The sequence below is a fragment of the Tachypleus tridentatus genome, chromosome 13, assembly GCF_004210375.1.
Source record: "Tachypleus tridentatus isolate NWPU-2018 chromosome 13, ASM421037v1, whole genome shotgun sequence".
Taxonomy (NCBI): Eukaryota; Metazoa; Arthropoda; class Merostomata; order Xiphosura; family Limulidae; genus Tachypleus; species Tachypleus tridentatus.
Genome location: NC_134837.1, coordinates 145,275,506 through 145,287,979, shown reverse-complemented (window position 1 = coordinate 145,287,979; position 12,474 = coordinate 145,275,506). Strand labels below are relative to the sequence as shown.

The following is a 12,474-nucleotide window of genomic DNA, read 5'->3' as shown; positions in this document are numbered from 1 at the left end:
ACTTATAGATTGTAACACCTCAGCAAATATTTAAATACATTGCTAGACACGTTAATATTTAAAGAATAAAAGTACATCATCACACAATAATGGAATTCTTTCTTATATGATACTGGAAAAACTTTTTTATTATGAGATATGAAAATCCCAAGTTAGCGAAATATTTATACTGTGTACACGTAGATTTGTTTGTTTGTTCTTGGAATTTCGCACAAAGTACTCGTAGGCTATATGTGTTAGCCGTCTCTAATTTAGCAATGTAAGACTAGAGGGAAGGCATCACCACCCACCGCTAACTCTTGGGCTACTCTTCTACCAACGAATAGTGGGATTGAAAGGGCGAGCATGTTTGGCGCGACGGGGACGCGAACCAGCGACCCTTAGATTACGAGTCGCACGCTTTAACTCGCTTGGCCATGCCGAGCCTTACGTAGATTTGTAATACGGGTCTCGATTTTTCCGTTTCACCTCCGTTTTCCGTCACGGAGTACTTTTATTTTCTCCATTCGAATGTACAGAAAAAGTGCGGATGCGGAATTTGCTGTGTGTAGTGGAGCAAAACAAAGGTGAAAAGGTCACACCCAAATTCGACATTTACTGAGTTATAAAGAGATGAATAGCGTCAGAAAGAATTCTGTATTACAAATTTTTCAAGTATCTACCCGATATTCAAGCAAAAAACTGTCATTTGTGGCCAGAAATTTAAAAAAAAAACTTGGGAAAATGTTCTCAAAGCGATGCTACATGTTTACAAATAAATACACAGGGTGAAGGTATGACGTCATGAATACGTCACATGCGGATCTATTTGTTTTTCACGAATTACAGTGTTACAAACCTATGAATACCTTCATAACCATTAATTAGCTCATTGCCTATACATGTTGCTCACCATGGTTGTTGGTTGATTTAGTGTTTTATGGCACAAAGCAGCTAGGCTATCTGCGCCCAACATCCGGTAAAAAAGGTAAAAGTATAGTAAATGTAGTAAAATTCATAAAAGGAAATGAAGGTAAAACAAAACAGCATTTAAAAATATAAATAACATAGAACCAATGTTTACATCTAGTCTACAAAGTTAAGAAAGAAACTACAGTATGAGAAGTTGTAAAGGACTTTCTGTAACATAATGGTCATGATCATAACCTGCCAGGAAGACTAACAGGTGAGTACAAGAACCACCGTCAGTCACCTGAAGTTGGCCTTTCCAGTCCTGGTTCCAAGTTATGTGTCATTATGGCCATTGTCAAAAAGTAAAGTAATAAAAGTTTTAAAAGACGTGTCGCAAAATTGTAATAATAACTCGCCAGGATGACTAACGGGTAGTTCAAACGGATAGTTGAGACAGCAGCGGTAGTCACCTGAAGTTGGCCTTTCCAGTCCTGGTTTCGAGTAAGTTAACATTATAGTCATTTTCTAATTTCAAATCGAACTAGATGGACTTTTTTTCTTAAAAGGGAACCACGTTAAAAAAGGTTTAATGTATAAATTAAAAAAACTTAAATGGCATTAAATATATTAATGGCCTTTAAAAAAACTAAAAACATTACCAAGGTGGACAGTGTCACCATCACCAATAACACTGTATAATGTTACGGACAAACCTTGGGGCCGAACATGTTTAAAATAGTGCCGTCGTTGAAAGTCGTAACGATGACAAATAAGTAAAATGTGGCTTACAGTGATTTGAATGTTACACAAACTACACATTGGTGCATCAGTTCCAGATAAAAAAGAACGATGAGTTAAAAAACTGTGACCAATGCGTAGTCTAGTTAGAACAACTTCCTCCTTCCGAACCTTACGGAAGCTAGACAGCCAAAGTCCAATATAGAGTTTTATTTGGAAAAGCTTGTTGTCGCGTTGCTCACTCCAAGTGGACTGCCAGCTGGCACGGAGCCGAGCCTTGAATACGGGACCATAGTCCATATATAGAACAGGCACAGCGGCGATAGTGCCAGAGCAGATAGATTTAGCTGTGGTGTCAGCGAGCTCGTTCCCGTGAATACCAACGTGGCCTGGTATCCAGAAAAACCGAATAAAAGTAGATGTTAAAGAGAAATAGGCCAGTCAGTTTTGAATATCGGCGAGAGCAGGGTGTGAACCAACGTCAAGCTATTCCACGGTTATGAGAGAACTAAGCGAGTCTATATAAATAGTGCAGTTTGAGTACTGCTTAGCTTCTATGTGATCCAGGGCAAGAGATATGATATACAGTTCAGCAGTGAACACAGAAGCTGTAGAAGGGATTCTGCACACAACCACCGAACCGCAACAAACCATGGCAGAGCTCACACAGTCACCTGATTTTGAACCATCTGTATAAATAGGAATGGAAGGATGGTTCGATAAATGTTCAGCAAAAAGAGACGGTGCTTCCAATCAGGAGTATCTGCTTTTGTCAGATGACTTAAAGAAAGGTCACATTTGGGGACTGTAATAAGCCATGGTGGGATGAGCTGACCAATGGATACAGCAATGTTATCCAAGGAAAGATCCAATTCATCCAACTGCGTCTAAATACGAAGGCCAAAAGGAACAATGGCAGACCGCCTGTTCTAAAAAAGTACGGTCCACCAAAGAAGGAAAACACAACCCCAGGTGCGATGCTTTGGTAAGGAACGAAGCTTCGAAGCATACAGTAAAGACAGTTGCAAACAACAGAGGTGCAAAGATGGTTCATGAGACTCTGTGTATAAGCTCTGAACTAGAGAGGTGCAGAAAGCCTCAGTGCAGAGTCGAAGTCCTTGATGATGAATAGGGTTCAGCATCTTTAAGGTCAATGGTCTGGCAGAGCCATAGACCAGTGATCCATAGTAGAGTTTCGATCGAATAAGAGCACGATCCGCTCCCCAAGTGATGGTAGAGAGGACAGGGAGGATATTCAGTGCTCTTGTACATTTGACCCGTAGTCACTTGATGTGGGGTATAAAGGTCAGCTTACGGTCAAAGATAAGCCCCAAGAACTTTGTTTCAGGGACCAATAAATAAGTAAATGTCTTTGGACTTTGGCATGTTTTTACCTTTGGACATTTCCCCGCCGGTACAGCAGTAAGTGTACAGACTTACAACTCTAAAATCAGGGATTAGATTCCTCTCGGTGGACTCAGCAGATAGCCTGATGTGGCTTTGTTCAAAGAAAACACACAAACACACACACCTTTGGACAAGAAAAAAAAAGAATTTAATAGAGATTACTGTAAAAGGCTGCAAATCTCTCATAGCCACCATGCATTGTCATCCTTACCAACTGCTCGCATCCCATGTCAGCCATGGCGCTACCGGTAATCAGCTAGTAAACATAATTTAACATCATTAAATATAAGCATAAAAATCAGATCGTCTTTTTGATACGCTTATTGTTGCAGACAGTAATGCTTATAAAAAGTTGTTAACTATTAAGTATAAACCATATATACCATTAAATACGTTCCCCACTAGTACAGCGGTAATTCTACGGATTTACAACAATAAAATCAGGGGTTTGATTCCTCTCGGTGGATTCAGCAGATAACCCGAAGTGGCTTTGTTATTAGAAAACACTCATGTACACCCACTTAATATGATGATATTTGATTACTTTTTTATTTTCATATTATAAACCTACATATATATACATCCTATACGTTCATTTAACAACCGTCTCACTTCAAGATTTTATCTAAATATCGATTTTTCTCTCGATGTAGCCTCACCTCGAAAACCTGAAAGTGAAGAGGTTAGCATGCTGAACCCTGGAAGATTGCCAGACTTAGTAAGCTCGAAAATTCCTACATTTGGCGTCAAAACACATATTAACTAAAACTTCTATTTATCTGAAGTTAAACACAAAGCTACACAATGCGCTGTATTCTGTCCACCACGGTTATCGATACCCGGTTTCTAGGGCTGTAAATCCTCATATATACTGCTGTGCCCCTAGGGAGGGATTATATTTAAACCAATGAAGTGAGTAAGCATACCAAACAGTAAGTTTTAAACGAAACAACACAAAATTGGCACGTGGACTTTTGTCTTAATTATTGCTTTATTATAAGTGGTTTCATAACCAAACCTTAGTTGTGCTTCAATTAGAGTAAATATTTTAAAACATCTAAATTTTATATGACGAGTATTTTAAGTTTCACAACAGTTTTGCGTCTAAATTTTTATTTCTCCGCATTTGCAGATGATTCAAACTCTCGTCCTTCTATCCCCTATGATTCAGTCGTAAACTTACGGACATTAAAATCTGTGGTTCGTTTTACCGCCACCCCGGATAAAACTCTTTGTTCTACTAATATAAACTAATTATATTTTTAAATTTAAAATTGTGTATGAAGTTTTTGTCCTAGGATGTATACAGAAGTACAAATAGTACTCCTGGTATAAAATATTTTTACACTATATACATAAGTAGTTTTCTGTGTTTGTACCAACTTATAATGTGTTTTTTATTAGTAAAATTATTTAGGTACTGACGTTAAAGGTATACAACATTTATGACTAACAATGATTAATGCATTGTACGTTTTATCTATTTGAATTTATAAAACTTACAATTTAAATACTGTGACTACAGTTCAGTGACAAAAACACTTGTTTTTCGTTTGTTTTTTTCGAAACTCAATTTACCACGAAATATGTTTCTTATACAAAGGAACAATTTTCAGTAACTTTGTACTTTCAAGGTTTAAGTTACCAACTTTTGAATGATATTTTGATAGATTTTATATTAAGTGTTCAAAATAACGAAGAATAGTAACACTCAGTTACATTCATCAAAATGAAGTTCAGTAGTTCCTATCTAATAATGAACACTCCAATCAAAGTTGACTCAAGTGTTAGAAGAGTTAAACCAACTATAGATAAAGCAATATCTTGATCAATTTACCTGAAATATGTTGCTTTTACTTAAGTAACTGACCCTTGAAGTTCCACCAAACATTACTGTTTTTGCCGTAAAAGCTTTTGTTATTACCATATTATAGCCAAGACTATCTTCGTTATCACTAGCTGGTTTTATTATTTCAAGTTTTGTTTTAATATATACCTAAATTTGAGAAGATAGGCTAGAAAGGGAATAAACTGTCAACAGAACCAACTATATTTCTTGGAATGCGTTTCTCCAAAGGAACAACGATACTTTTATGTATAGATGCATCATTACTATTTAAGTTTGCAGAGTTGAACCGAGGAATAATTTTATGATGAACAGTGCGAGTATCATCTGCCTACTCCCTGTAAATGAATTTACACAATGATACACACGATGTTTTGGCATCTACAACAGAGCCAGTTGTATCGAAGGGCTTTAAGAAACAAAGCAACTAACACCAATGTTCTCTTACCTCTGTCCGTCGTCATCGTATGTAAAATCTCTAAATATCAGATCTCGTAGGCGGTGCCAAGGTGGAGGAACAGGATCAACACAGGTTTTTATCTCGCTAGGTCTCTTGCTGGAGGCCATGGATGACGAACGACTGACGCCTGTTCGATTGCTTCTGTAGTTCATATCGCTGGGCATTACTTTGCGCAGTGGGCTACTTGCTTCAGTAATCTCGTACTCAGTCTAATACGTTTATCAAGCTAAAGAGTACGCTTGCTGACATATGATGGTATTCTGGAAAATCTGAATAACATGGTGTTCCACAGTGCAGTTTCTTTCCATGAAGAAACATTCTTTATGCTGCAGTCATTCTCGTATGTTAAGTAACTATAAGACTAAGGTAGAAAAAGGTTGGTCAGATTATCTTTATCAATTGCAAAAGCAGATCTTACAAGATTTAAAAAGGTGAAATATCTTAATCTAAACTGGGTTAAAACATGACTTACATTTACAATATAATTTGTTTAGAATGCGATTAACTCAACGTATATTTTTAGATTCGGAAACTTGTGTCAGGTTTATAGAGCACTAGTGACAATACAGGTTTACCTGGGATTGTTTAGCTACAAACAAATAAACTGATCAGTTCACTGGATCAGTTTCTAGTACAATAAAATACAAAACACAAACACTAAATATTAATGCAGTGTTAGAATTATGCTTAAAGGAATAAAGGATATGATCCAGAACATTGTTAGATTTATTTTACTTTTGGAACTTTGAAAAGAAAATCAAAATTTACACTGTTTTACGATTTTATCATTGTAACTGTGGTGTTCAGAAAACCTAGAAACTTGAACTTTGTATGATTCTAAAACAAAATTACGTTGTAGACTAGAAACTAACTAATTTGAAAATGCTATTTCCGGATATTTATTCTACCGAAAAATAAGATGAAAAGCTATAGTAATTAAACGTCGCATTTTGTTCATGAAATACATACAACAATATCATGTTTCAGAATGCCTTAGAGAGATCGTTTTATTATGGATTAATAATAGAATATATTTTATGCGTTTATAAAGCTACTTTATCGTCTCCATGAAGAATGAAATATTAAGATTTTTAGTTTTAAGTCAGTAAGCTAAAATGTAGCCGTAATATATAACATGAAACAACGTGATGAAAGCTCATACATATGAATGGTATAATGTAAAAGGTATATAAGGTCAATAGCATATATAAGGACCATGCTCCAAGCTCCGATTGGCTGTTGACTGTAATCTCAGAAAACTAAGAAGGTGTTGACTAATTGTCTTTCGTTTTGTCTATCACTTAAAAACTGAAGACGGTGAGTTCAGATAGTCCTTGTATAGTTTTGCACGAAACCCAATGTAACCAAAGAAATGAACCGTTTGTGTTATTCAAAGGATTATTGTGTTCTTCCTCAGTGTGGTGTTTGTTTGTTTCTTAATTTAACGCAAAGCTACACGAGGGCCATCTGCGTTCAGCAGTGTAAGCCTAGAGAGAAGGCTGAAACGGAGAGCGAGTTTAGTGTATATCCTTTCCTCAACTAGGCCGGGCATGGTCAAGTAGTCAAGGCATGCAACTCGTAAACTGAGGGTCGCGGGCTCGAATCCCCGTCACAACAAACATGCTTGCCCCTTTCAGCCGTGGAAGCGCTATAAAGTGGCGATAAATTCCACTATTCGTTAGTAAAAGAGTAGTCCAAGAGTTGACGGTTGGAGGTGATGACTAGCTGCTTTCCCTTTAGTCTTTCACTGCTGAATTAGGAACGGCGAGAGAGCAAATAGCCCTCGTGTAGCTTTGCACAAAATTAAAAAAACAAACAAACGTAGAGAGATCATCATGTCATAGTTCAGTGACCTGGATAGATGTCGTTGTTGAACACTTTTATTGATGATAGAATCAATAAAGTTGTTCAGAGAAAAGTTAAGTTTTAAAACAGATTTTATTTTGAGTAATTCTCGCTGTAAGAATCTCAGAAAACGATTGTGCACAAGATACATGACATTTTTACTTCTTCTTTAAAATGAACTTAAACAAAACTGTTAAAGTGGATGTGTTTCTGATAACAACTGGCATTAAAACATCCTTGTCTGTTGAAAAAATATCGGTCAGGAAAACGTAGTTAATATGTTTAGAATTCAAATATTTCACTAATTTCCCTAATTTATCTTCCCTTTTTGAGTGGTGTATAATTAAATGACATATTTGTAACATTCAAAATTAAAGAGCAGATAATGTGTCTAGAAATTTATCTTCAATGCACTTTTAGACCTTTCTTGAGAAATCATAAATAACTGAGGGATTTGTAGTCTGTGATAATAGGAGCAGATGTAGAGATCCAGGATTTGAGACCATAAATAAGAAGAGACTGAATATATGTTTTACATGAATCCAGAAGGAAAGATGGATTTAAGCCACAAAAAATTCCCATCAATCGACAGAGCAGGTATAATGGGAAGTCGTAACTAGCGCGTTTCCGCATTCACACGGTGGCAGCACAATCGTCAGGGTACTTCACCTTGTTTGTTGTTGTCTTCTCTGGACGCGGACTATTACCGGGTAAATACACAACGTTTAGTCCTTATATGTCGCATGTAACTTCTTTAGGAACAAGAAATAACTAATATATAAATACATTGTGTGTATTTTATTTGTGTATTACGACAAATTTTCTTTTTCTCAAGTGAATCATGAACTCTTAAATGGGCGATAATATAAGCCTTGTTATTGATTTCAATGCCTGAAAAACCTGAGTAGGTGCATAACAAAACAAACAATGTCAGTTTTATGGTGACAGTGAGCTTGTGACATTCCTTGATTTTTATGCTTACTAAGGCTAGGGTTTTGTCATAGATGAGTATTTTAATTACGAAAATGATTAATTCATTGTAGCATGCCAGGGTCAGATTATGAACAGTGGACACTACCCCAATTGAAGAAGAGTTTGGAAAGAGTGGAGATAAAAACTCAAGAGAGAAGGCAGGTCTTGTAAAGAGGTAAATTTATTGATGGTATTGTTTTGCATATATCATATATTAAATATCAACCTTTCTTTCCTGTAGAAAATTACATGGTAAAGTAGTCACTGATAAAAAAATCAGGAGTTACACAGTTGATATGTTGATGACATATCTGAAATTGATTATGTTTTGCCGATTTGAGGCTGTTACATTATATTTAATGACGTCAGTTTTTCATGTAGAGTAATATTACATAATAAGTGTTGTCACAACATCGCATTCTTCTCCAATGACGTTCGCAACAGGTGGAACAATCTAATATGAAACAGACAGAACAAAGAACAAAAATTATGCTAACTTAGTTGTAAGTTACAAAGATATATCATATTGAGCAGAAATTGTATGTCAAGAGAAAGATGTCATAGTGTGCACAGCTTTGAAGTTATTATACCTCGCACTCCATCCATTTCTGGATTGAGTGTGAAGATTCTGGTGAACTCTGGCTTGACATACTAATGCAGTCCGATGTCTATGAAGCCGTCCAAGGAAACACACTTGGAACTGCGTTGGTTGCAAACGTTTTGCTTGAGGTTCATAACCTAAAAGAGTAAATACATAAAAATCGTTGCAGGTGTTCCGATTTAACACTTAGCATTTCAAAAAGAGATGCAAAGCAATCGAGGGCGCTCAGAAGAAACCTTTTCTTCGCCCTACTCGTGAAGTTAAATTTAACTGGGCTAAGATTGATGGCTAAACCGACAAGATTTAAAGTTAACAAAATTTGATGGCAAAGGTCCTGAAAGAGAATTATTTATAAAAAATATGCATCACTAAAATCCACTTGTTATGATGTACAACTTGTTATACTTTTAAAGATTGACAACATTTGGTTCATATGAAATCATAAAAGCTCTAGAAGAAAAACAAACAAACTGATTAGTGATGATGGCAGGTGGCGTGTGTGTCACTGTGTGTGTGTAGACATGCGTTATTGTGTGTGAGTGTTGTATGTGTGTGTTCCTCGGCCCCTATGGGGGTGGAGGTTCAGATAGTAGAGAAAAGTAGTGGGTGTCATTTTGTTTTTGTTTTAAAATACTGGAATGATAATTATCAAAAGATATTTCACTGTAGTAATCTGTCGGTGCGAAGTGATCATGACTTGGACTCATTCGTTCATAAGATTCTTTTTCAATCATTAGCAGTCCAGTTCTTGTACTTTTTAGCAAATGTCAGGCTTTAGACAATATTTAAAGATTGAAATAAGGGATTTTTAACTGCTACGTGACTCAATATTTCATTGTATTTAAGTCTTCTTGATACTGTAGATCTGGACACTCTTCAGTTATTTGGTACGTGATAGTTTATCTCATGCTTGAGATCAGTGGTAGTCTTGCTTCTGTCTATATGGCTACATAAAAAAAGAGTTTAGGTGTTCTGTCTCTTCCTCCCATATTTTCAAACTTACCTGTCTCGGTCTCACGATCTATGGCACTTGACAGTGTTTGGGAAGAAGTTCAAGTCTGCACCAATTTTTCGGAGTGTCCAATCAGCATCAGGTAAAGAAAACTTTTATGTTAACACTATGCTCTATTGACAAATATCTACGATTCTTGGACTGTGGCACGACAATAAAACATAATATACAGTTTCAAACACTGTTTTTTATCAAGGTTTATTTGTGAAGTGCTATTAAATTGATTTCTTACAGCATATACTGGTATCACATTCTAGCTCCTTGCTAGTTTATCTCTATATAGTAAGACACTACATGATGTATCATGACAGTTACTTGTTACCCTAAATTCGATCTGTATGTTCCTTCAAGCAGTACCCTTATCACATGCCCTTGATACAAGTATATGGGAATTCTAAGTAGTGATAAGTATTCTCACCCTGGTTCACTCAGTTGTCAACACGGATCAGTGAAGCATTACCATAGTGTTGAAACTCACATTCTGTAATGGCATGGAAAAATTAGCCCTATAAAATGTAAAAAGTAACAAAATATTCTCTTGTCCTAAGACTTTTGTACGGTACTGTATATCTCACGTACTGAATCTAATAATTTTCTTACGTGATAAGACCGATACCAAAGGAAATTCTCACTATTTATTTCACGAATGTTTGACGACGAAAATAAAGTATTACAAACGTGTTCTAGTTGTAACAGTATCTTTGTGGATAATGTTGTTTTCTAAAACTCTAGCAATCATGTCTTTACCTCTAAATTGAACAATATTAACACATGGTGAGCTGACATGTGGTCATATAACCTAACATCACGATAATCGTGCACTGAAATTAAAACCATTATTGTTTTCCGAAGTACAGGAGATCATGTGAGGTTCAGTAACACTAAGGTTACCCAGATGGTAATCTATGTCATGTTACTTTTATCTCTCTCACACATAAGGATAATTTTACCGTAATTGATGTGAATTAAATTATCCAGTCGAATAAACGATTATTCTAATATAATTAATGTTAATCATTGACTGTTGCTGTAAGTATACAGAAAATTGTCCCCTCCCGTCAAGTACGTTTCGCCATCTGTAAAGACCCCCAGTGGCACAGCGGCATGTCTACGGACTCACACCGTTAGATAGCCCATTCTGTAGCTTTATGATTAACTCTAAGCAAACCAGTTGTGAAAGTATTATGTATTTTGGTTATTTCCACTTCTCAGCAAATGAACGACACAACTTATCAATGTAGTGTTTACTAAACTATTGCTGGGAAATATCAGTTATAATTGAAATATCAGTTATTAATAACTATAAGAATCCTGTTTGCAAACTGGTGCTCTGTACGACGCAATAAGATCAAAGTGTTGTACAAACCCCTTTAAAAACTTTCGAAAATACACCAACCTATGTATATAAAAGAACTTTTGAGAACCTATTTGAGCAACCCAAAGACATTAAATTTAGTCCATGAGAGATGCATTTCACATTTAGCTGGTATTTCTATAACTAGTGTAATATAAATTATTCTATCCAACTGAATTCTGTAGAAGATATTTTAGGCAGACTTGGATTAATAGTTGGATGGTTTGTCTTGATGACGTCATACTTTATGAGTATCCAGTCCATAAAAATATCGTATTTTCTGTATTAGAGTGGAGTAAGAATTTACATTGCCTTTCTTCACTCAGCAAACAAAGTAAACATTATAGTTGTTGTAGTATTCACGAAGTGCTCTCTTTCAAACAAAGTATAGTTGTTGTAGTGTTCACGAAGTGCTCTCTTTCAAACAAAGTATAGTTGTTGTAGTGTTCACGAAGTGCTCTCTTTCAAACAAAGTATAGTTGTTGTAGTGTTCACGAAGTGCTCTCTTTCAAACAAAGTATAGTTGTAGTAGTGTTCACGAAGTGCTCTCTTTCAAACAAAGTATAGTTGTAGTAGTGTTCACGAAGTGCTCTCTTTCAAACAAAGTATAGTTGTTGTAGTGTTCACGAAGTGCTCTCTTTCAAACAAAGTATAGTTGTTATAGTGTTCACGAAGTGCTCTCTTTCAAACAAAGTAAACATTATAGTTGTTGTAGTGTTCACGAAGTGCTCTCTTTCAAACAAAGTATAGTTGTTGTAGTGTTCGCGAAGTGCTCTCTTTCATTTTAAAAAGTTGTATCAGTATTAAGGTGGTATTAAGTTGCCAAACCTTTTTTGCAGTCATTTAAACAGAAATGTTGTTTTTACAATCTAACGACGTCCTTCTGTTTGTCACACACTAAGTATTGATTACACAGATGATCTTTCACTCGGCCATTATTATGAGAGAAGATTATAATTATAATTTTGAATCGCTTTCGTAGATCTAAGTCACGAGAATTATTTGATTTACAATTCAAAATGAGGCTTCAGCTTTACATGTAATGAATTGTTGTGTTCTTGAGTTTCTCCAGGTGAAAATTCCTTACTTTATATTCATTGATTTGATGTTTTCATGAATTTATTTAGGTGAAAATATCCTGCTTTATATGCAATGAATTGGCGTATTATTGAGTTTGTTCAGATAAAACGTTCATACTTTATATACAATAAGCTACTGTATTGTTGAAGTTCTGATGAAAAGCTGCTGCTTTATAGGCAATGAACTGATGTGCTATTCCGTTTGTTCAAGTACAAACCTCATACTTTATATGCAATGAACTGATTTGTTCTTCAGTTACTTTTGGTAA

At 35.7% G+C, this 12,474-nt stretch overlaps 1 protein-coding gene across 1 annotated transcript in view; it reads right to left on the bottom strand.

Moving 5' to 3' along the window:
- The window catches only part of LOC143239501 (potassium channel subfamily T member 2-like), a 151,978-nt gene extending 146,517 nt beyond the window's left edge, over positions 1-5,461 (bottom strand). The window contains exon 1 of the mRNA XM_076480632.1: positions 5,331-5,461. Coding sequence (XP_076336747.1) covers positions 5,331-5,449 — 119 coding nt within the window. The 5' untranslated portion in view covers positions 5,450-5,461. The remainder of the gene's footprint in view (positions 1-5,330) is intronic.
- Positions 5,462-12,474: the final 7,013 nt, after the last annotated feature.